The sequence below is a fragment of the Amblyomma maculatum genome, chromosome 6 (genome assembly GCF_055883805.1).
Source record: "Amblyomma maculatum isolate TAMU_Amacu chromosome 6, ASM5588380v1, whole genome shotgun sequence".
NCBI classification, from domain to species: Eukaryota; Metazoa; Arthropoda; class Arachnida; order Ixodida; family Ixodidae; genus Amblyomma; species Amblyomma maculatum.
The window spans coordinates 18,751,421-18,777,006 of NC_139349.1; the positions used below are offsets into that span (position 1 = coordinate 18,751,421).

Sequence of the window (25,586 nt, forward strand, 5' to 3'; positions counted from 1 at the left end):
GCAGCGCAGCCCCGGCGCGCCGTTAGAAAGCCTGTCTTTCTTCCGCTTTCTTCCATCAAATGACCCGTCGATTTCGGGAAATGCAAGCACATGGAATGCTTACCACACCAACTTTACCAAAACTAGCGTTGCGGTGTCATCAGGTCGGAGACGGTGCTATCACATCGCCTTCGGAATGGGAGAAAAAAGGTTTGAAATATTGAGAGACTTCGCCACTAGGACTTGGCTATATAACTCTAGTGGCACCGATCCAATCCAATCCGACCCAATATATTTTCGTACGCGGTGTGCACGGTGTTTGCAAGGTGTTTTCGTGTTTCGTCGGCGACAGCTGACGGCGTGGTCGCGAAGAGATAGTTGCAGTGGATAAAAAATGTGGAGTGACCCATGCCAGGAAAATTAATCTTCGTATTTGTGTCCATTATTTCACCAAAACCGGCCAAAGTCTGCAGTGGGTAAACACAATGTTCTCAACAAGCACACAAAGCAAGTGCTGGGTGTTTAAAGACGAAACCCAAATTACCAGACTGAGGAAAGCTGCGAATGACAGGTTCATCAGCAGGCAGCTTAGTTCGAATCGCTCCACGGTGAGTAAAGCAGCGATCAGAAAGAAAGGAATATAACTTGCAGCTTTAAACGTTGCGTGTGCTCGTAGCGCTAAGTCTCTAGCCGATGTTTTTTTTTTAGGACCAGACGAGTGACTTCGTTACAAGTTGTACGTGGGTTGCTGTGTTTGGGCTATTTCAGGGTGACTTCCTTTCACCGGAAGAGGAGAGGACGATCTACAAGCACTACGAGTTCACCCTGAGGGACTTCTGCAAAAAGTTTCAGCCTCCGGTTCCCCGCGGCGTGATTGTACGTATGTCTGTAGCTTGGCTAGTTGGTGATGCCAGAACGCGAGAAACAGCGCATCAGAATAGCAGCAAAAAATGCCTTGGGTCTGTCGCTTTTTCCTCGTCCTGCTTCTACGTGCTGTTTTTAATCATATAGTCTAGAGATTAGAAATCAGACTATCTGCATGTATGTATTGTGGAAGATCAACCTCATATTCCTGTCGTAACGTATATCTTGCCACTTTATTGGGCGTGATTGCAAAATCTTTTTATGTATATTTCCAGCACCTTGATCATAGTACACTGAACATTTAACTCTCTTTAACAGGGCACATCATTCCACTATTTCAAGCGCTTCTACCTCAACAACTCTGTAATGGACTACCATCCCAAGCACATGCTGTAAGTATCTTCCTTGTTGAAAGCAGCCGCATATCCTTCTAGGATTGGCAACAGGGCAACTTTCATTGTGTAAGCCCCCGAGCGGAATAAAACAGAAGGCAGAGACAGCTAGGACAGCAGCTCCATCTGAGCTTTGTTAACGCTTTCATTCTTGTGATAGGTGATAACCTTGTCGTTACTCCCAGTTGTTGGAAACCTTTGCAGTGTCTCTGTACATTTTTATCAATACATCAACCACGGTGATATTTGTTTTCCATTCCTCATATATTTGATGCCCTTTCTGAATGATGGGCCATTTCTTTAGATGGATATTTTAACAACCATAAAATTGCCTGTTTCTTTTATTTGTATGTTGATGGAAAAAGATTAAAACAGGAGGGATAGTTGTACATTTATTGTTCCACTCAATGCTTGGCCTTGCTGCATGGCGATGGTTAGCAAAATATTGTAATTAGGTGGAGTTATTAAAACATCATCACCACCATACTGACTACACCCACTGCAGGGCAAAGGCCTCTCCCATGTCCCTGCAACAAACCTTAAACGGTACCAGATTGTCCACCTAGTCCCCGTAAACTTTATAATCTAACCTGCCTAATTAACTTTCTGCTGTTCCCTGATATAGAAAAATGATTATAAAATATACTCTTGATGTTTCAGTGCCTTTGCTAAATATACTTTTATGGGGGGGAGGGGGGGGGGGTGTTTTTATTTGTGTATAGTGTACTGGGTAGTAGTGAAAGCCCAAGTAAACGCGAAAATGCATTGGAGTGTATACACATCAGAGCAAGGGAACCGTAGCGTTCCCGAAACATCTTTCGTTTTTTTACCTTGGTCGGTGACCATTGAATTTTCAACCATGATTCCTGACCAGACGGTATGCCGTCAAACTATCGACTACATCAGTGCTACGAAAGCATATATGAAATGTGCAAGTGAGCCAAAATTAGGGCAGGTGGTGGTGGTGGTGAAACTTTATTTTCCAACAGATGTAAGATCTAGACAACAGTCTGGAGTTCTTGTGCCTGGGCGAAATTTTCGGCCAATTGATTCTCAGGGTTTGTGCTTAACAGTAGAGTTTCCCAAAGTTCTTGCCTTGTTGCCTCTTTATGTATAGCTTGGATTTCTGGACAAGTCCATATCATATGTATAAGATCTTCCCTATCTCGATATAGTTTACATCTAACTGAGAATGGTTCCGGGTACCACTGGCTACGGTTAACCAGAATCAGAAAAGTTTTTGTTTGTAAGTGCCTCCAAATGCTTTCTTTGCTCTTAGTTACCTATTTGCTGGTGGTTATACTGCCCTGTTTAGCTGATAGTGTTCAGTATTTTATTTACAGCTTACTAGCCTATCCCTACTTAAAGTGTACTTAGGCCAGTGGCTACCTAGAAGGTGAGACTTAAGCTCCCTCATTTCCCTGCAACTGAGAGAGAGCTGGTGCCTATATTAGCCAGAATATTTTGTCATCCCAACATGTTTCGAGTATCTTTCTTGCCTGTGGAGAGACCCTTTCCTTGAAAAAATTTCCTGTTCTTGTTTTTGAATCACTTATGAGGGCAGGATAGGCAAGAAAATGACGGGGCGGCTTGTGAAAAGCAGAAAAAGAAAATGCACTATACTATGCCAAAAAAAAATGCCGCATCAGAAGATTGAGCTCCAGTGGCAGAATGGTTAATAGTGTTAACTGAAACGCCAAAAAGAACAACAATTTGAAAAAAGAAAAGAAAAAGACAGCCAAGCAAGCGTCAAGGTTTAAATGCACTCATTACAGCGTGCTTAAAATTTTCCGAAAAAGAAAGTGTGGTGGCAGGTTATTCTACTCGATTATTGCATTTGGAACAAATTAATACCTACCTACTTGAAAATATTAGTGGCACGCTGCTTTTAACACTCACTCACTAGTTATTTGCATAAATCTTCCAGAGTCACCTGCGTTTACCTGGCCTGTAAAGTAGAAGAGTTCAACGTATCCATCGCCCAGTTTGTCAGCAACGTGCGTGGAGATCGAGAAAAGGCTACAGACATTATCCTCAACAATGAGCTTCTACTCATGCAACAGCTCAAGTACCACCTTACAATTCACAACCCCTACAGGCCACTTGAAGGGCTGCTGATTGACCTCAAGGTACGCTGCATTTAACCCCTTTTCTTGAAGGCAGCCTGCAGTGCCTTGTCAGTGCTTTCCTTAATATATTGAAATTTGGTTGTCCATCCTCTCTGGTTTTTCTTGCATAATATTGACTATTGCTGCACCAGCTAGAAGTGTCATTAACATTAGTCAATTCTTTTCATACAATAGGAAAATGCATTTGTGAGTTCTTTGCCCAAACATTAGATACTGCATGTGATGTATCAGCAGGTCCTCAAACTCATCTCACCACTTGGTCCACATTACCTAGCATTGGTCTCCCATGGTCTGTTAATCAGACAGGGGAAAAGAGAAAATGAAGAGCCCGAGTCAGGTGTTCAGAAATGAAAGTAAACAGAACAAAAAAGTAAAAAAGCCAAAGGAAATAAGTGTAAACGTGCAGCATGGAGGGCCAGTTGTCGACTGAAAATTATTTTTTTTTTCTTCAATTTTTGTTTTTCTCTTGTGTTAGAGTAAATGGCTGCTGTGTTCAAAGTGACAATGAAACATAAAAGAATTGAAGAATTTTATGGTTACAGGCTAACAGAGGGCAAAAAAGGGGAAGAAAAAGCTGTAATGTTCAGGACCAGTGGGTCGTATATTTGAGACGCCTGAATGACATTAATAGCTCTGGTAGCTCTTTTTGAAAGTGTGCTTTTGTGATGGGAGTTCATGCTTGACATGAACTCATTGTGAAATTGTATCTGGTGACTGTGCCATTTTGGCTCCAATTGAGTTGAAAGTTCTTTATTAAATAGGAAGGCTCATGGCCATGGATGGTGGTAACGGGGAGTAAGCAGAATCTTCAGTGTTTGCAGAGGTCGTCACTCAAATCACATTGCTCTGACCAGGCCACTAAGGGAGCCACACTTGGCAAATATCATTTCTGTGTTAGCGCCAGCTCTTAAAAGGAAATGGTGGTTCAGGCGGTACGGTTCGATCTCGGAGCGTCCAGTAGAAAAAGCAGGGCGATCCCGGAGTAGATGAGATAGGACGCTGCACGTTAGAGTCATGCAGTAGGGGCACGTAATCATTTCCTCTGTGTATTGACACCAGCAGGCCATAGTATGTGGCGTGTAAGCCGCATGGGCGATCAGCTTATTCAAGAAGACTTCTTGACATCGGCTGAGATGGGTCTTATATGTAAAAGGCGGGTCTGATGTGGCCACCTGCATTCGATACTGACTGAGGCTACGAAGACTGGTTCGTGTATAGTGCATAAGGGCAAGAGAAGGTTAGTGTTGCCCGCCCAAGGTTGACTAAGGATGAAGCAAGGGGGGTGGGGAAATAAATGTGGCCGTCCCACCTGCCAAGGCAGCCACGGCGTGTGCTGCCACATTGCCCCCTATCCGTCCGTGTGGCCTGAGGTCCACTGAATAACGACAGTTCTGGTCGCGAGTTGGTGGCGTTTAAGGGGCCACTGTATGGCCTTAGTTTTGGTGTGTTGCAAACTCAGAGTAGTGATCCTCTTGTAGGCTTCATATGAATCAGTAAGAATGTGTAAATCAGTTCCGGTGCAAGGCAATCCTGACAAGGCTCCCCAAATTGCGATGAGTTCAGCATGAAGACGGATACCTTGAGGTAGGTGGCAGGCTTAATTGCCTGAAAGGGAAAGATTGTCATCGCATACCCAGGCCATAGAGGCAAATTCGTTTGTATATGTCAGTCGTATCAGGGATTCGCTCTTGCCGATGATGGGCAGCGAGGAGCTCTCGGGGAATGACAAATTCGCAGTGTATAGGTTGGCAATGGAGGCATGTGACCACTGGCATCTCCCAAGGGGGAAGAGATGCATATAGGGCTGGTGTGTTGTCATTGCACTGTTGATCCCAGGCCAGCAGGCGACGCCCTTGTACAGTGTTTTCGATTACGCTTGTGTGACCCAGAAACGATGGTAGAGAGCGGTGGAAGAGTGGCCAAACGCTCATGTTCAGCTATAGGCGTGTGCTTAGGTAGACTGGTAATAGTGCGTAGTGTTGCACGATGAAGTCGCTCGACCTTAGCGAAGTCCGTCTTTGACAGTTGGAGGACGGGTGTGACTTAGAGGGTTTTTTCAACCGCTGCTGCTAAGGCCAGCGCACGGCAGGCATGTTGCCACGCACCGCCGTACCAGTTGGACAGGCGACAAATAGTGTAGAGCAGTGCTGGCCAATGGCGCTGTAGCTGATGGACCCATTTTTGGGGACTGTTGCATCTCGTGATGGGCAGGCCAAGGATGCAGATTTGCCCGTTTGAGGAGGTAATGGTGTTTCCTCCGACGTGAAGATGGATCTGCATACTGGGGTTGGTCTTGCGTTTTCCATTGATACTAATCAGTTCTGTTTTAGGCAGAGTGACTTTGAGGCCAATTTTGGTTAGAGTATCCTCAAGACAGAAGAGCCGCCTGAAGTTCAGCCTGCATTTTCTGGAAGTCTGCAAGTTCAGCCTGCATTTGTCTACATATTCCGCTGCCTTGATCCAGACAGGAATATCATCAGCATATATAGCGATTCTTGTGCTTGCGCCGAGTTCCAGAATCTCGCTGACATTCGTCATGGCTAAGTTGAACAATATGGGTCCGAGAATAGAGTCCTGGGGTACACACCTATCCAAGTAATAGGTTTTGAGCACCCATCCCGGAGCTTTGCCATGTAGTTTAATGGGTCTAGATGTGAAAAAATTGCTGATCCAGATTTGGGCACGAGTACTAGGAAAGCGTTTGGCAAGTGCCTCCAGGATAACCTCATGATGGACGTTGTTTAAGGCCTTGTATATATTGACAGCCAGGAGATAGGCAGAGCTTTACTATGAGCACTGTTCAGAACTCTTTGCAAAAGCCAAAGACATACATGAGTCCAGAGGTTAGGGCAGAAGCCGGCTTGGGCTAGATGAAATCCAGGACTGATGTATTCAATGTAATGACTAATTCGGGTATGCAGCAGGTGCTCGATGAGTTTAGAGAGATGTGAAGTAAGGGCGATTGGACGCATATTACTAGGAAGTCGAGGGGTTTTGTCAGGTTTAGGGATAGGGAGAATAAGCGAAAGCTTGAGATCATCCGGTATCGTTCCAGTCTCCCAGTAAGAATTAATGATGCCCAGAAAGGCATCCTGGGCTGCCGAGCCGAGATTACGAAGTTCTGGCCAACTGACTCGTTCATGCCCGGGTGTGGCGCGAGCTCGGCCTCTTCCGAGGGCTGCTTGCAGTTCTTTCTTAGAGAATGGGCGATCGAGGTCTGGATCAGGGTTTCTGACTGGGGAAGTGGCAACTGGTGGTGGAGGAGTTAGGCTGGCGTTTGGTTAGCATTTGCACATTAGGCCGCTTGTGCTGGGTTGTTTTTAGTGGCATCTGGAAGAGATGGCCATGAGCGAACAAAAAAATGTGTGTCAAATGTTGTACGAGGTGCGAAATATGCACTCAAGCATTCTTAGGCTCTTTTAATGTAGAGAATGAGCTCTCTCTCCTGTTCTCAGCATTGGGTCCACTAACGTGACGCGTTTTCCCCTCAAAGGATGCCCTTCAGCTAGTGGCATCGACCAAGGGATGGTGAACCTCCTTTCACCATCAAAATGCTGCAGCGATGTGCATATCGGAAAGCAATAAAAATACAAATCTAAGCTCTCGTGCTCCCTTTTGGAAAGCCAACCTTCTCATTCTCTAAACTGGCCCATTGAGCCATGAGTGATGCATCATTTAAAATGACATCCATTGGTCTGTCCCTGTGACTGACAGGTGAAGTCCGTCATACCTTTCGTTTTTTATGCGCGCATACAGCTGTACACACACACAGGAAAAAGGCATTTAATTAATAGTCCATGGTCATGGTCACATATGTTTCAGAGTGTCCAAAGTTGTGTTGTGTCACACATACCCTCGTGCAGCCACAAACATGGAAAAAAACCAAACATACAGAAATATGCAAACACACAGAGACACGCATGCGTGAACTGACCTGTTTTTCTAAGAAATGCTGGAAGAGCCCCCTCGTCGACACTTTGGTTGCCGGTTGATATCGGTCAGCCTGATGAAGGGGCAAAACGAGCATGCCGTCGAAAGTTCCTTTCTTGACTTTCAAACAAACAAACAAACAAAAAAAAAAGGTCACCTTGGAGTCCCCCTTACCCTGCACTCACATCCTCTAAATGCCTGGGTAGCAAAAAAAAAAAAAAAAAAAAAAAAACCTGCGAAGGCAGCATTTGATGTACTCTACCAGACTGCATAAGAAGGAAGGTGCATTTTGCTTTTGGAGGCTAGTCGACGAGGCATAAGAGAGATGCTCTTCAGATATAGAAGGGAAGGAGAGAAGCATGGCACTGTAGATTGATTTTGGTGGCTGTAACTCCAATATTAATGAATGCTCTGTAAAAATGCATTTGCTCGTTCAGAAGGCGACTCCTCACAACAACCAGGCCTCACAATGACGTTTTCGAACTTACGGTGATCAGTGGCCCTTTAATGTGGGGCGGAGGGCTCTTGAGACAGGTGGAGAGGGAATTAAATATGAGGGAGAAAGAGAGAAAAAATGGCTTGTTGTCTGCTTTGCTCATCATTTTATACGAACGGGAGTTCTGAGTTCTGATGTTTCAAGGTTGTTTTTTGCTCACTTTATGGTACAGTAGCAAGGTTGAAAGTTGGGCGAGTTGAATCTTGTTCATTTTAAAGGTAGTGCAAAAAACGAGGACCAAGGAGTAGAAGGACACAACACGAGTGCTCTTGTTGTGTCCTACTCCTTGGTTCTTGTTTTTTGCGCTACCTTCAAAATGAATTTATGGTACAGGCCTGAAAAAAGTAACCCCCACACTCTGCCACTGTCCTTGATGGTAACTGACTTAGAGCCCACAGTGAAGTGTATCGTCAGTACCTTCAACGTATGTATTATCATTCATGAAACCACTATCTTATAGTTCGCTTCAGGCCAAGGACAAATGTAGTGTTTCCGAACGGTCCCAACAGGCTAGTGCAACTGAGACTTCGTAAAAGTAAAGGGCAAATATGTACTGTGAAATAAGTGGGGAAAATAACAAACTACAAAATTTCTCTGCAAGTGAATGAAATACAAACACAGAAATATCATAAGAACAACAAGGTTGACATGATTGACAGAGAAACCTCCCTGCTATTTAATAATACTATGCAAGCATTGACAATTCACTGAGTCTTCACACAATGTGAACCGGCAAAATTGTCAAGGGTTGGCGCATGCACATAATACATTTCTTACAGCCTCTGTTAATGTGATCGACTTTTTGTTTTTCTCCATCTTGTGTATTGGGAAACATCTCACGGATGCTTACTAAAACTCTCATTCGTATCCGAACAAGGAGCGCAGAGATATAAAACGGAAAACGGTAGATGTAATGCTAAGGGACAGGAAGCGTGCAGAGTGGGGCAGGGAACAAACTTGAGTTAAACTATAGTCGAAACCAAAAAGAAATGGGCATGGGTAAGGAATGTAGTGCAAAGAGAGGATAACAGATCGTTGCTGAAGGTAACAATTTGGATTGTAAGGGAAAGAAAGCGTAGCAGAGGGCACTAAGAAGTTGGGTAGGTGGATGCAATTAGGAAACAGGGGTAAAGTGGAGGCAGCTGGCTCAAGACAAAGTTAATTGGAGAGATATGGAAGAGGCCTTTGTGCTACAGTGGTTATAATCCGGCCAGTGATGATTATGGTAATGATTAAAACTCACTGTAAAAGTTTTGGGATGATAGATAAGAAATATTTCGATCACCACTGTCTAGAAGTATGAAAAATATTGTGCAGTGGCGCCACTTTTTCTGGTTTAGCATTGCTGTGCTCTGTTGAGCCACAACTTTATGTTTGTTTGCTCCCATTGCTGCTGCCATCTTGCCCGCTGCTGTCCTCATCTTCCAGCACGACAGTACTGAGCATCGACACTAGAACAAGCCTGGGTTAGCCTCCATGCTAACCTAAAATTGGAGGCATAATATTGTAGATGCCGCTTCCTCTACGGCTGGTGCACCTGCTGTCTTCGTGGCCCACCCCCGTGACCCAAGAACCTCCTGCGGGACCGATGACGTTGATGTAAACGATTAACTGGACCTATACGAACAGCTCAGCAAGCATAACAGGATGGATCCCACACTTATGCTCGCGAATGTCATCTTTTATTTGACTGGGAGGGGTGTGGTTTGAAACTCATGAAGATGACCTGACATCTTGGGATGTTTGTAAGCAGAAACTCCACAGACTGTTCAGAAAGCATATTGGCCACCAAGAAAGAGCTCGCTTCTCACCCAAACGTCTACAAAGTCATATCTCCCTTATATCCAGGATGTCCCGTCTCTGTGCCGCGAAGTCGACCAAGCCATGTCCCTCCAGTCTCCAGTGATCGCTGCTGCCTCCTTTAACACCAGCTTCTCGCTACGATATTGGTACTGCATGGCATAGTCTGATGATCGCCCCATCTGCTTTACTTGTTCACGCATTAGCCACATCCCCCATCACTGCCACAGCCGTTGGTACACGCCATCTCGTCTGCGGCTACTTCGACTGCCGCGGAGGCTAAGCCCCTCGTCATTCCTCACCTCTCCCAGACCAGACCTGTATTGGCCCCGATGCAACTGTTCGTGTTGCCAGCTGTTTGCCATCTCCATAAGCCCGACGCTCGTGTTCTCTTTCTTGCCGCAGTTCTTCACCGTTTTTTCCCGCCCACTTACCGGAAAACTAGCCAATGCAGCTCCCAGAGGTGATGCTGCATTTGTGACCTGAACTGAAAAACCTCTGTTGACCCCTGCACTACAAAATAACCGTATCGATGTCCTTGTTGATTGAGTTCCAATTTCTGCTCTTATTGGTACCGGCGCCCAACTGTCCGTTCTCAGCTCCTAATTTTGCCGTTGCCTCAAGAAAGCACTCACGCCAACTGCCCACAGTTCGCGTCGCCATGGCAGCCCTGCTGCCATGGTTGGCATGTGTACTTGGCATGTGTACCATCCTCCACAAATGCCTCCATGATGTAATCCTTGGGACTGACTTCTCAACAGCCCACTCTGCCCTTATTGACTGCTCTACCGGCCTAGTTAGCTTGGACCTTCTGCTCTGCTCTGAAGACCCCACCTGCTCACCCTGCCTTTGCTCAGTACAGTTCTCCCGCTTTCCTCTTGAAGCTGCTGTTTACATCCCTATATGTCGCCTTTCCCATCTGTCTGATAGGGCGACTACCTCGCATGTCTCGTTACTGATGTCATCCTACAGCGGCACGTCAGCCGTCCTCATCTAATTGTGCATATCTCCCAGAACCGCATTCCTCTCCCTGTCCTTAACTTCAGCTTCTCAACCGAAGTTCTACCCAAAGGAATTCCACTAGCTGCACTGTACCCGCTGAACAATTGTACTGTTTCAGCTCTGACAACATATCATGTGACTACAGTCCCTGTTGTCCCTCCCTCGTCCTCCACATCGCGCCCTGATTTTGTTGGCAGCATGATTGCAGCTGACCTCCAACCTGAATTTGCCATGAAGTTACACATGCTTTTGCTCACTTATAGTAACCTTTTTGACTTTGGTACCCGTCCATTAGGCCAAAATTCAGTTGTCACCCACCCCAGTCGTGTTCACAGGTGGCCCTGTCATGTTTTGCTTGCCGAGCGACGCGTCATTCAAATGGAGGTCAAGAGGATGTTGTCGAACCACATAATAGAGCCTTCCAGGCAGTGACTGTCATGTTGGTCAAGAAAGAAAGATAACAGTTAAAGGTTCTGCATTGAGTACTGCTATTTGAGTAAGATAACCAAAAAAGATGTCTATTCTCTTTCGTGTATCGACAACGCGCTTGATAGTTTGTACAGAGCCGGCTTCTTTTCATCTGTCAACCTCCGTTCCGGCAACTGGCAGATAGATCTCTGTTGATGAAAGAAACTGTGAAAAAAAAACGTTCATCACCCCTGACGGCCTCTACCAATTTAACGTCATGCTTTTTGGCCTTTGCAATGTGTCAGCAACCTTCGGATGCATGATGGATTCTTTGCTCCAAGGCTTCACGTGGGCCAATTGTTTGTGTTATCTCGATGATGTAATTGTTTTCTCCTCTACATTTGACAGCCACCTCCTTCGCCTTTCTACAATTGTTGTGCTTTTTGTTCTTGCCAGACTTCAACTAAACTCCGGTTGGCTTCACCAGGATATAGACTGCTTGTCCCATCATCCCGTCGATTCCTTGAGCCCTCCCAACTCTGACGATGACGCAAGTGTCTTGTCTGTCTCGGCCTTTTCTAACATTACCGATGAACAGCGCTTGGATTCCTTCACTAAATTTCCTTATCCACAAAACCCACCGTTTTGCCTTCAGGTCGTTTGCAACCGATTCCCCATACCAACTGACCCGTTTTCCTGTGCTTGCGTTGACCTTTTTGGGCCCTTCCTAGTCACCGCCTCAGGGAACAAATGGATTGCCATCGCTACCGATTACGTTATGCGATGCGCTTTACCCGCGCCATCCCGACCAGCTGCACCACAGACGTCGCTGACTTTCTTCTGTACAACATGATTCGTCATCGTGGCGCCCCTTGTGAACTAGTTACTGACCGTGGCTGCTGCATTCTTTCAAAAGCGGCTGACGAAATTCTCTGTTCGTGCTTCATCTGTCTCAAATTCACCACCGCCTATCACCCACAGACCAATGGCCTCACGAAATGTCTAAACCGTATGCTCACAGACATGCTATCTATATATGTGTCTGACAACCACTATCATTAGGATGTTCATCTACCTTTTGTGACGTTCACCTACAACTCGTCTCACCATTCTATCGCTGGATGCTCTCCATTTTACCTGCTATTTGGCCGACACTCATTACTGCCATTCGACACCTCAATACCTGCGGCTGACACCACCAGTACTTACGCCAGTGATGCCATCGCCCGAGCTCATGATGGCCGCTGCATTACTCGTGACAGGCTCTCTGCATCCGAAGACTCCCGAAAATTCCGATACAACAGTCACCACCGTGGTGTGCACTGCACTCCTGGATTTCTAGTCTTGCTGTGGCTCCTGTGCCGTCAAGTGGGGTTATGTGAAAAGCTTTTGTCCCGTTACACAGCCCCTTACGGTGTTTTGCGCCCCGTTACCACCGCCACATACGAAGCTGAACTTGTGCATCCCAAGTCCTCGATCACAGTGCCACCCTCCGAAATTGTATATGTGTCCCGTCTCAAGCACTATCATTCACATTCTATTTCACTAACGTAGAACACACCGGTACTTCGCTTTTCCTGAGGGGGGTAGCATTACTTAACGGTATTCGTTGGTCATGCGCCAGAGGACTATGAAGTTAGACAGATGGTCTAAAAACGACGACGTTGAGGATCTGAGCTGCCATCAACCCTATTTGAGCGGAATACTATCACTTGTTGATCTTTCCCGTAACAATATGTTTAGAAATGCGTAGGCTATGCTATGACGCATGTTCTGAACTCGTTCAAGGATCGCACATGGTCAGTGAGCACACAATGATAATCTTCCACATTGTGTGAAACACCGCATGACATTGATATAAAGCCTCACTGTAACCAAACCATGTGAACGTGCCTACTTTGCCTAGATGTAGCAAGGCTGACTTTGAATCCTAGGGTCCTGGTTGGTACGATTCACATTTAAAAAATGCTGCTAAAATTTGCAGCTTCAACTCATGCTGCTTCGAAAGGTGACTTGATATAGACATAAAGCCCCAGTTTTAACCAAGCTGGATTAACGTGCCTGCATGGCCTTGGAGTAGGTTCTGGATGGACTCAGCGTAATCTTCAAAGTACTGCCTTAGTTGACAGTTCCTGCCAGTTTGGTCGTGACGTGTGGTCTTGTGACATCATACAAACTGCTCACTCTGACGCGAGCATTTCTGTTGCACGAGCCTGGAGGCTACACACGTAGAGTGGGTTTTATTCAGAATGTGGGTGGTAGTTCTACTGCACTAAAAATGATTGCCTGCTTCTGATTCATGCAGTCCCTCATCTGAGCTCGTGGGATCTCAGGCCCGTCTTATTTTGCTTTCGCTGACATGCTAATCTTCTTGACAGTACTCTTGATTGGCCGTCCAGAGAAGGTTTAAATTTCTTTGTCAAAGCTGTGATCTGCAGAAATGTTGCAAAAATGACCTGCACTGCCATCAGGAGTGAGATCTTCATTCAAGTCTGGCGTTGGTTGGCGTTCTTGGACAGAAATGTCAAGGTTCAGCACGAGCCTGCTCAAAACATGTTCGCGATACAATGCCTTGAAGCAAGTAATCAGACCTGCATCCATAAGGTGCAAGTTTGCAGTGGTGTTAGGTGGGAGGCAAAAAAAAAAAAACTTCCACATGCGAGAGCTTCTGAACTTTGGTACGCAGTGCAATTGTTGAGCACCAATGGCACCTTCCTGCCTTGGCGCTGCATCCTCTAATCAAACTTGACCAGCCACTCGCGGAAAAGTTCAAGCGTCATGCATGCTTTCCCATTATCATGCTAGCGAACTGAGATCCTCACAGAACCGTGAAAGCAGCAGGAACTTTTGGGTTTTCCTATAACAAAGGTGGGGCACTTGTTGCTGCCGTCTATGTTGGCACACAAGATAAGGTCACAGACAATTTGCTTTGCTTGCCGCCCTTACAGTGATGGCCTTTGACAGCGGGCATCTTCGACGTTAGCATCTGGAAAAATAGCCCGGCCTCATCCCCATTGTACAAGTCCCGGTCCGCGTATGGTTCTTGGATGCAGGGCAGTGTTCCCTCAAGCCACTTTTGCCTAGCGTCGACTTCGAGCGATCCTGCCTCGCCCACGACTGCCTTGTAGACGATTCCATGTATCTCCTTGAACCATTGAATCCAACCACCACCAGGGAGGAAATCGGTGTTGCGTAGGAAGTATGCGAAATGCTTTGCCTACTCCACTAAAATCGGGCTACTAATCAGCAGGTTCGCTGCACGGGCGTTGAAGAACCACTGATACAGCACCTGTTATAAGCCTTTGTAGGCCCCCCGTGTCAAACCCTTCTCCGGCTGTCATCCATTGCATGGGTAGCACTGGCATCGCTTTCATTCTCAATCTTGAGCGCATTGCGGATGATTGTCGATACTGTTGGTTGGTTCAGGCCGTACTTGCGCAACAAGTTCCACAATTTTACACCGTCCTTATGCTCACATACAATGTTCCGCTTAACTTTAGCAGTATTGTCGTTAGCTTTTTCTTTTGCGCCAGTTGTGTCGCTCTTCGTGAAGAAGGATTCTCCATTGCTGTTCATGGAAAATTCAAGGCCAACAAGATCGTAGCAATGTTGATTGCCCACTAGAAGAACCATGCTAGAAAGACACATGCACGAACACTACTGCACGCCTGCCACAAAACATCTGCAGCCACGAAGCGGGGGCCTGGACAAAGCAAATAGGGGAGGATAGGGCAGCGCACCATGGTCAGTGCACCGTCAGAATGACTGCTCCACTGTGCAGAGGCAGAGAGGACGTGAGTTACCTAAGCCATGAGCGGTCTCGAGAGGGAGCGCTCCAAGCTCTCCCTCAGAACGGTGGTGCCTAGCAGTGCCTTATGCCTTCCCTCCTCCTCCGCGTGAGGAAGCGCTCCGTTCTCCCCCATGTCTCCACGGCATGCAAGCTTCCCCAAAGCGCCCGACCAATGCATTAGCTTGACATGCTCTGTCCCAATGTCTTTTTTTTTTTTCCAAATTGTTGCTGCATCGGCGTTGTAGGCATCTCCGCGTACGTGCACGCTTTTGTGGTCGCCGTGTTTTTGCATTGTTGTTGACTTTCAGTGACCATATATGATTGATATAATCAGTAATATAATATGACACCATTGTAATAAGCAGTTTATTTTACCAGAGAAAATATGGCAAACCTGACGTTGGAGTGGCTGCCCATTGTTATATCCAATGTGTTGGTAAAACCGGTATTGTTGTAAGTGGGTTTGACTGTATATTCGTCTGTTAAAGCACAGGTATGCCTGGCACACTGACTCGCCACAGCCGATGTCAACGAACTGATCCAGTGATGATGATGTAAAGAAGTATCCACCTATTTGTTGCTTAAAGTTTACCCGAAACATTTTTTGTGTTTACGTGGCCTCTTCATAGACGGCATGAAGTGGCATGGAGTAATTAAAGAGGCAGCACGAGTGTTTTTGGGGGTAGTTGAAGGTGTGAGTTTGGGGTTCACGAGTTATCTTGGGAGTGGCGTGAAAAGGTTAAAACATCAGAATTGGTGAAGTAAACACCGCAAGGGCCATGCACGTGGTGCAAGAAATTTGCCAAAACTTTGGTGGCATTAATGGTAACGAAATTCCTTTGCAAGCAGATGATGGAGAACGTGGTATCGAGCTCACTGCTTTTGAACTATTATTTTCTGATTTCGCTAGTTTCAAAGAAAAACACCGTAGTTGAAAAATGAGGGAGGCTGAAGAGTACACTCAGAGAAAGAGCTGCTAGTTTGCTCTGTGCCCTAAAGGGCTAGGAAAACTGTTAGCCATATTGTTCACTTTTAGTATGCCTCTAAATGTTTTTGTGCTGCTTTTTGTTTTATGTATTTCAGCATGTCTGTCAGTTGAAATCTGATGTTGGTGCCATATCATATTCCAGAACAAAAGATTTGCAAAAACTTTTGTCTGTTGCAGTTAGGTTTTCAGCATGAAATTATGCGTGTGGAAGTGTTAAGCAGTTTGTAATAAATTAATTGCATTTTCGGGGAGCACTTATTGTTACTTAGATAGCATGCCTTATGGTAAGTGTTGTGATGACGGCTGACTGTGCTGGTTACGCATTGTTTCTTTTTTTCTTTTTCACTTTCCATAAATCCAGACCAGGTGCCCACAGTTTCCAGACCCCGAGAAGCTGAGAATATTTATGGATGACTTTCTTGAGAGAACGCTCTTTACGGATGCAATGCTCTTGTTAGCGCCATCACAGGTATGAACCATTGAAGACCGTATTTTCAACCAGTCTCATTTTGTTCTCAGTACTTTCATTGTGCAGTCATCTGCATACTTTTATGCAACGTGGGAAACATGAAAGAACTAAATTGCTTTTCTTCCATGCTCAAAATAGATTGCCCTTACTGCTGTTCTGTATGCTGCCAACAAAGCTCAAGCCAATTTCGAAACGTGAGTTCTTTGCTTCTGTGTTCATATGTTTTTTCAGCTGCTCAGAGAACAGCAATGCAATAATCGTGGTGCTCTCTGAAACAGGTACATCACAGACTTCCTGTTTGCCAACAGTCCACGCGAGAAGCTTCATCATATCAGGGATACTGTCAAAAGTAAGTGTCCACTCCATTTAGGCATTGGTGAGTGTTGCTTTAATAGGTTTCTATGGGTGGTGCTGATAGTTTGTAAGTTAGTTTCACGAATATTGTGCCAGATGGTGCCACCTGTTCTATCTGCACTTGTAAATTCCATTTCATAAACAGTTCAGGCTATATATAGCTGGGTTACCAGACATCTCTGATATACTATGTCTTCTACGTTCCTGCTCCTTGGTGCATGTTGTTACAGTTTGGCTTTAAGTTGCTTGCGTCAGAGCAGTGCAGGGAAGGTTAGCTCGAACTGACTTAGTAGATTGGTGCATGCTTTTACACTATCAGTTGTGGCATAGAAATTGCCAGTGTATTTAATTTATTTACAAATATTGCTACATCATACATCGCGCACAACAGGTGTGGGCATGTGCATGTTTTAGCGCAAAAGCACAGAACACAGGTACAAATGACTTTAATGTTTGTACAGACCAACAAGTAATATGGCTAGACAACAGCCCCACAAATTCTTCCATTAGCAATGGTTGTGGCAAACCATCTTCGTTGTTCCAAGGTTCAGTTGTGAATGGATATATAGTCTACCTTTCAGCAAGACCATCATATTTAAAACAGTTAAATCCAGTGAATAATCTCGGTTTGTGCCTGTCATGCGAAGCATGCAGAATGTCCCCTATAGTCAGCCTATATGTGAAGACAAATGAGCCCTCACTGGAAGACAGAGGAAAAGCGCTTATGTGTATATATGTTTTCAAATTAAGGTCGCGAAAAAAACATCTTTGCTACCCAATCGTCGCAACTTGTCCTTCCAGAATTATGTTTACCAATAAACCCCAAGCAACGAGGCTTTTGATATTACAGTTTGAAGACATATGCCAGAATCTTGGATTATTGGAAACATTACCTGAAGTTGCTTAAAGCAGCAACCTCCTTCCCCCCTGGTACGGCGCTCCAAACGTCAGTGACTTTTCCCTAACACAGTTCAACAAAATCCGAACCCCTAAAGAGCATATCATACAGGAATATCATACTCTGAAAGAAAAATACAGTAATTGCACAGAGTTTTACACAGATGGTTCAAAAACTAATTCTTATTTTGATTGTGTGATAGTGGAGGGGGGCTCTGAAGAAATAATTAGGCTTCATCAATGTGCATTAGTATTTACAGCCAAATGCTATGCTGTCCTGCAAGCCGTAGAAAAGATTAAAAAGAAGAGTATTCAGAACAGCGTTATTTACACAGATTCGCTGAGTGTACTCGTAGCTTCAAATTCTAGAAATGCGTTAGTTGAAAATATAATACACAGTATAACGAAGGTAACAGCACAGGGGTATAACGTAACATTCTGTTGGGTGCCAAGTCACATAGGAATTGATGGCAGTGAGAAAGCAGACAGTTGCGCTGCACAAGCTCGCAGTAAAGGTATTGAGAAAGTCAACATTCCGCATAAAGACTGCCTGAAGCTAATCCAGTGTAAATAGAAAGGTAAGTGGCAGTCTGTATGGAATAATGAAGAAAATAATAAATTGCACCTCATAAATCCTGTAATAGAAGAATGGAAATCGAGCACACAGCAGCAACATTTCATGGAAGTGACATTATGCCGTCTCCGTATAGGACACACACATCTTACACACAATTTTTTGCTAAAGGAACATGATAAGCCCACTTGTGAAGAATGCGGAGAGGTGCTCACTCACATCCTAATTACATGCCCAAAACTTGAGTCACTACGGAGAAAGCATTTAACCATTTTCTACAATCATGCCATTCCTTTCCACCCCAGCTTCCTTTTTGGAGAAAGCGCAATAGTTGACTGAACAAATGTTTTCAGTTTCCTAGAATAAGGAGACTTTCTAAACAAACTATAGTTTTTAGCACACCCGTTTTCCCATTTTTTTTTACAAAAGAAATTTTAACCTTGCTCTTGGCTATCGTGCCTTAGTTGCTTATGCGCGAAAGAACACAACACAACACAAAATACAAAAACAGAATACAGAAAGAGGTAAAAAAAAAATTACGAATTCCGTGACACAAAAGATAAATATAACATAGAAATCACAAATTAAGAAAAAAAAATTGTTAATTTAAACTTGAACGAAGAAAGTGTATTAGATTGCTTAATGTCGAAATTCAAAGAATTCCAAAATGATATAAATGAAAATTGAAGGCATTGTTTCCCGTAGCTAGTACTGACCTTAGGTAGTAAAAAATTATTACTTGGAGCGAACCGTGTAATGCTGTTGTTTTTGATCGTGTCGGGAGGAAAAATGCTAAGTGGGAGCTGATGGTGAACAATCTTAAAGACTAGAATACCGATCCAAGAGGGGTAGAACATTTAAATCCATGAACAAAATGTGCGACGGTGACATTTGAAGGGAGAAGGTTATGATGCATATGGTTTGCTTTTGCAGTTTTATTAATGGCCAAAGATGAGCATGATAGGTGTTACTCCAGGATGAAATGCCATAGTTTAAGTGGCTGTGGACGAATGCGTAGTAAAATGATAGTAACTTTCCCATGATTAAGTTGACTGCATCATTAATATAGATCACAAATAATTTAATGGGTCCCAATGCAGAACCTTAGGCAACTCTGATTTTACCATAACTGACAAGTACTGCTCATGATGAAATGCAACAGAAATGAGACCTCTGTGCACTTGAGTAATTTCACTGAGTTATGTGATGGTGAAAAAATGGTTCAATAGCCACGCTGGCGCTGGGAAAAAAATATTTCACATAAGAATATTGTTTTCAATGTTACACGATTGATACAAAAGGCAGTGTTGCCAACTGATGCGTGGAATCATTGAGGCAGAGATCATTGATAGTTTGAGGAATATCTGCGAGTCCAAGCCATCTGTTGTCCGAAAAATGTACAGCACCCGCACTGTCACTGATTACTTGCTGGCCATGTTCAAATGCTGTTAGACCGCGACTTGTCTTTTTTCCACTCCGCGGTTCATAGTAAATTGTTGTAAGTTAGTGCTTGTATGTCTCCCATTTTTTCTATCCTCATCCGGGTATGGGCTTAACTTTTTCTGGACCTACAAACAAGGACATAGAATATTGTTTCAAAGTGACTTGATACTGAAGACAGGAGTTGCCTCGTGTTGAAGTAGATACGTCTGCTACAAAGTGCATGCTTTGCGATCTTCGTGATATTCGTTGAGTTTTTGAAATGGTGGTTCGGTGAAGTCATCAGCAGTTGATGGTGCTGCAGGGGACAGAGCGCGTGCTGCTGTTTTTTTGCTCGCATGTTCAAGACTCATGTGCGTGCAAAAATGCCTCTCCCTATCACAAGGGTTGTCCAGGTGCGTCTGCAAGGCTCTACACTCCAACACATTAAGAACATTTTCTGCTGTCACCTTGCACAGGAAGGTCATGACAAAATTCTTGCTTGCCTTGGTGTACCAGCAAGGGGAGCGGATGTATGGTTATGATGCTGAAGAAAGAAAAAGAGACCACCAAACATCCACTTTGCCGTAGTCAACTTGATGGAGCATATAATCCCAGAACAAATCTGTGAGGTGCTGAAAAAGAGTCCGAAGTAGCCAACAGCAGACACATCGTGGCTTCAAAGGTTCGTCAAGAATAAAGAAAGGCATGTGCGTTTCAAGTAGTTGAGGCTGCTGCCACTGCCTTGAGTCGTCAGTGCTCATACAAACCAGAGACGAAACTTAGGAAAAAAAGAAAGGAGGCAGTCACGATGTCTGCCTGATGTTCACTGAAAAGACATAAGACTCTCATTTGTATCTGCCCCCCAGATTGCATAATATCACATAGCATACATGTGATACAGCACCTTCAATTTCATATTATCACATATAAAGAAAAGATATATTGGCTATATCTTCGATCTCAAGCTGCAAGTTTCGATCAAGTTTCGATCTCAAGCTGCTGCTGCTCACTGAAAAGACACTTTGTGATAATAGGCATTGAAGACTACCAAGATTAGGGAAGGCGAGGAATTTTGAAAAATATATATATATATATATATATATTTGAAGAATGAATCGAAGGGAAAAATGACAAAATATAAGGGCCAATGAAAAGCCTTTTACTGAATCTAGAAAATGCACAGGGGCAATATATATCTGACCAGTTCTCTTTGCAGCGCAAAAATTATTAAGCTAGCTTTATTAGCACCAAACATATCGGCAATAGAAAATAATGCTCCTCCTCTACCCCTTCAGCTCAGCATATGGTGGCACACAAAATGAAATGAAGAAAAAAAAAGTCATTGCTCATGCATTGCAACTTGACGCATCAATCAGCGACGCATCGAAAAGAAGTCTGAGGGTGCGTTTTCATCTTCAGCACATCAAGGGCTCCTGGATCCACCTAACCACCATATCAAGAACTTAACAAAAAACATGAATATCTTAATGTGTGCAGTGTATGGCAGATGTACCCTTAGCAACCCTTTCTGTTTTTCAGTATAAAGTCATTCTGGTTCAACTTATGGAACTTCTTCCTTATCAATCTGTGTTTACGTGCTCTTTGTATTTTTATTCTTTAAGCTTCTTTTCCTGCTGTTATAATGAAAATAAATCTTCAATTTGCACTGTGCGCTTAAATGTTGAAGTTGGCATTGAAAAGTTCCTTATTGCATGTTTCACGGTTCAGTGCATATCCAGAATTGTTGGTCATCTTTCTTGGTGCCTGCTTATTGTACGTTGTATTTCCTGTAAAAGCCTAAGCAGAGCTGCAAAATGCTTGCCTCAATCAACCAGTTAGCCCGAACAGGAGCTCTATACTTAACTTCACATAACGGCTGCATCTCACTGATTTGCCTTGATGGACAGAATATCAGCATTGCTTTATTTTGTTTTGTTGACCTTTTTGCAGAACTTTATCTGATGGTAAGAGGCATTGAGGTGCCTCCAAAGGATAGGGTACGAGCTTGTGAACAGAAGCTTGAGAAATGCAGAAACCAGGAGAACAACCCGGACAGCCAAGTGTATGTATACTAACACTTGTTAGGCGCTTAGAGCCATGTGTTGTGTACCAGAAGGTGTCTTTTTCCTATGTCAGCTGACTGCGTGTGCATTTTTTTTTAGGTACAAACGCAAAATGCAAGACGGGCTTGACGACGATCAGCAGACAAGCTCCAAATATTCCAGGATCTCTGAGGTAACTCCAATTTTTGCTGCAAGCCTTGCTTTTCTAACGGTTATGGCGGCTAAGTGAATTGTTGTCTCTTATTTTTCTTTTTTGTGACCTTCACTTTATACGTACAGGAGCACCGGCAAGTGGATGACTCAATGGGTGGATCAAGTGCCTTGGAAGTTTCACCGTGACTGTACCCTGCTGATGTTGAACTTTTTCTTGTCTTACTAGTAAAAGTTCCTGAGTGGCTACAAGTATGTCATGGCTGAGTTATTCCTTATTTCTCTGTGCATTTTAAATCTGGAGGAGACTGGTAAAAATGGTGAAGTTCACACTTCGTCAGGTACCAGGCCCTCTACAATAAGCTTGTTTGGAGGAAGTACTTGGCGATTTGGAATGGGAGCAGTTAGGGATAGGGGTAGGTGGAGAATAACTCAGTAATCTGTGATTCGCTGATGTCATTGCCTTTGCTAAGTAACTCAGGAGATGAACTGCAAAGAATGATTGATAACCTCGACAGGCAAAGCAGAAAGCTAGGCTTGAAAATCAATGCACAGAAGTCTAAGGTAATGTTCGACAGCCTCAGGTAGGAACAACAGTTTACGTTAAGTAGCGAAGCACTGGAAGTAGTAGGCGAATATTTCTACTTAGGACAGGTAGTAACCGCAGATACGGACCATGAAAGGGAAACAAAAAGGAGAATAAGATTGGGATGGAGCGCATTTGACAACTACTCGCAGATTATGACTAGCAGCTTATCAGTATTGCTCAAGATGAAAGTGTACAACAGTTACATCTTATCTGCACTCACCTATGGGGCTGAAACGTGGAGGCTAACCAAGAGGGTTCTGCTTAAGTTGAGGACAATGCAGAGGGCTATGGAACGAAAAATGGTAGGAGTAACATTAAGAGATAGAAAGCGTGCAGATTGGGTCAGAGAAATAACTCAAGGTACTGACATTCTAGTGGAAATCAAGCAGAAGAAATGGGCATGGGCAGGGCATGTGGTGTGTAGAGAGGACAACCTATGGTCACTTAGGTTAGCAAACTGGATTCCAAGGGAAGGAAGGTTAGGTGGGCAGATGAGGCTAAGAAGTTTGCAGGGGTCAAGTGGATGCAGCTACCACAGGACCGGGTTAATTGGAGGAATATAGTAGAGGACCTCGCCCTGCATTGGATGATGATGTAGCAGGCACCACATGTGACTTAGCTCAGTTAGTCATTTGAAATAATGGCCATGCATGGAAGGCAAAAATTATAGAGAACACTTAAGATCTACCTTTAAGAGTATGACACGATGGCATACTACCCGCCATATTGCTGCAATGCCTGGCTTCAACCAAGCAGTATGAACGTGCCTGCATGGCCTGGGTTAACGTGTTTGGTACAGAATGCAAGGGACCTGGCAGGCTGATTCTGATATGACCCTTCCATAAGAAAGCAAAGGCCCGAGTTGGCGGGCAACTGTGTGTCTTATCGGTGCATGGCCATTTACCTTCTAGCATGATTTTTCACTCACAATGCTGATGTCGGATTTTCTGGTGAACGGTGCATTTAATGCTATAATTTGTCGACTGCATTGTATGCGACCTGTGGAATATTTATGCCATATGTATGACTCCTTGCATACGTGCCACAAAGCTTTGTTCCATTTTTATTCTTGTAAATGATGAGCAAGGTATTCCTGCATATGGGTCACCACGTGGTTTTGCCTACGGTCGTTCAATAATTTATAATTGAATTTTCTTCTCTTACTTGTTTTGGTTTCAACTGCTAAACGATGGCTGTGACATCAAAGTTTAGGTCTTTAGGTAATGGGACAAGTGAAGAAACCGATGTAATAGCTGCTCTTCACTTGTTGCTGTTCCTATCCTTGAGGCAGGCTGGATTTTGCGTTGTAGTGAAGTAAAATGACTGTGGAACGATTACAAAGCTGTTTGCTTGCGGCCTCACGTGACCTATATTTGACTTTGATGTCACAGCTATCACTCAGCTACTAGGGCCATTTGTTGAACCTGCATCAGCTACACCAGTGTAGGAAATCTCCTGTACCTACAATGGATTTTTGCTGCACTGGTGTAGCTGGTGTAGATTAAAAAAATCGCCCTACTGTAACTTATCGTTGAAACCAAAACTAGTGAGAAAAGCTTAGCGGTCGCTGGCAAATGCCATACAGTACAGTACAGTACAGTATAGTACAGTAATATATTATGCATTATTACAAAGGATAAAACACGAGCTGAAAAATTAAGTGTCTCTTCCTGCTTTGTGATGCCTACTTTGAATTCGCGAGCCTACATCGAGTACATGAATGGAGACTTCGGAACGAATTTTTCCCAAAGCATAAGCTCCTTATTTACCACACTATAATTCAATCACACATAAACTACTGTCCTCTTGTTCGGGGTACAACATCCAAAACAAATCTAAACACCATACTCGGTCTTCAAAAGAAAGCAACTAGACTGATCGCTGGTACATGTTACACTGCCCACACGGAAACATTATTTCCGCAATATAGGATTCATCGTGTGCATACCATGTTTGAGTATCGTTTACTTCACTGCCCTAAATTGTCACTTCAATGCTTAACAGACTTCTTGAAAAATACTGCTGGGCTTAAGCCTTACGCAAAACCCTTTCGCACCAGAAGTAAACAAATATGGGACGTTCCTCTAACGAGGACATTATGCTGTAACCAGAGCCTTCGTTTTACTTTACCATGCATACTAAATTATTATAGCATACAGAACCCAAACATCTTTACCGCCTCAATTAAGGACTTTAAGCTATATTTCATCAATTCTGTACTGTTTTTCTGTACTTTCCGTTTCTTGCCTTGAACATTATCACGAGAATAGTCACTTCATTTTCATTACGTTTTGTCATGTTGTGCGCATACTGTTAGATTGTTGGCCGTTAATCTACAGTGCTAGTTTTTAATTTGCTGTTTCATTTGTATATTTGTGCTCTTTCTGAGCTTCATAAATTCCATGTTATATATGTATATGTTCGCCTTGATCTCACACGCCTTGTTGCTCCGCCTTTACTGGGCCTCGGGCATCTCTCAAGCTATCGTTGTAGCTTTTGCTTTTTGCCCGAGGCCCATTTCCTGTATATTACTGGAAATAATTTATTTATATATTTTTTTCAATTTTTTCAAGTGATTATCGAAAGCAAACTTGAAAGAAACAGCCGCATGCGAGTGTAACACGCATTACACGAATAAAGGAGCGTAACCATTCATTGGCGTCATTTCACTGTCGTAGACTCGGTAGCATTTTGCCAAGTTTCGGCATTATAGTCAAGGCAACAGCTACTGCGATACTTCATCTGTATGTGCAAGAACCCACTGTGCCTTTGTGTTTTCAAGCTCTGTCAATAATCCGGTTTCTACCTTTCTATTCCTCGTATTGCCTTGTTCATTCCCTCGCGGTTTTGCTGAGATGGTTCAAGTTCCCGCTAGTACCCACGCCCTTTTACTTCCGCCATGCTTTTTCTGCTCTTTGCAAAGAAATGGAGTAATGCTGTTAACGCTTTAACTTGATGTCTTCAGCGCAACATCTTTAGATAACGTTGGTCTTACGGGACCCTCACCGACAGCTGTAAATAAATTTAGAATACGATATCGCATTCAAATATTAGAGAAATAGTCGATTTTTAGCGTACACGCGCGCTTGAGATGCGAATTTGCCGGCGATAATGTTTCCTGAATTCAGTGTTCTCATTGTGAAGCACAATGTGACCGTAAAAATGAAGATCGTGCTCGAGCTGTATAATGTTTAGTTTAGCGTATGATCCTTCCGCAACGTCGCAAGCTGTTCAAACAGTTCAAACGCCTTTTCCCACTGTGGCACCGTCATCCGTCATGGCACCGTTTC

At 44.0% G+C, this 25,586-nt stretch overlaps 1 protein-coding gene across 1 annotated transcript; it reads left to right on the top strand.

Moving 5' to 3' along the window:
- Positions 1 to 250: 250 nt before the first annotated feature.
- Positions 251 to 24,956, top strand: CycH (cyclin H). The gene is made up of 10 exons (XM_084606158.1): positions 251 to 587; positions 748 to 855; positions 1,162 to 1,235; positions 3,163 to 3,364; positions 16,140 to 16,247; positions 16,386 to 16,441; positions 16,526 to 16,596; positions 21,445 to 21,556; positions 21,657 to 21,729; positions 21,837 to 24,956. Exons 1-10 carry the CDS (start codon positions 465 to 467, stop codon positions 21,894 to 21,896), a joined length of 987 nt encoding a protein of 328 aa, XP_084462284.1. The 5' UTR covers positions 251 to 464; the 3' UTR covers positions 21,897 to 24,956.
- The last annotated feature ends 630 nt before the right edge of the window (positions 24,957 to 25,586 follow it).

Coding starts and splice junctions, on each gene's coding strand:
- CycH (XM_084606158.1), top strand. CDS start 465: ATGTTCTCAACAAGCACACAAAGCAAGTGCTGGGTGTTTAAAGACGAA. Junction 16,248..16,385: donor TCTTGTTAGCGCCATCACAG/GTATGAACCATT, acceptor TGCTCAAAATAG/ATTGCCCTTACTGCTGTTCT. Junction 16,442..16,525: donor GCTCAAGCCAATTTCGAAAC/GTGAGTTCTTTG, acceptor TCTCTGAAACAG/GTACATCACAGACTTCCTGT.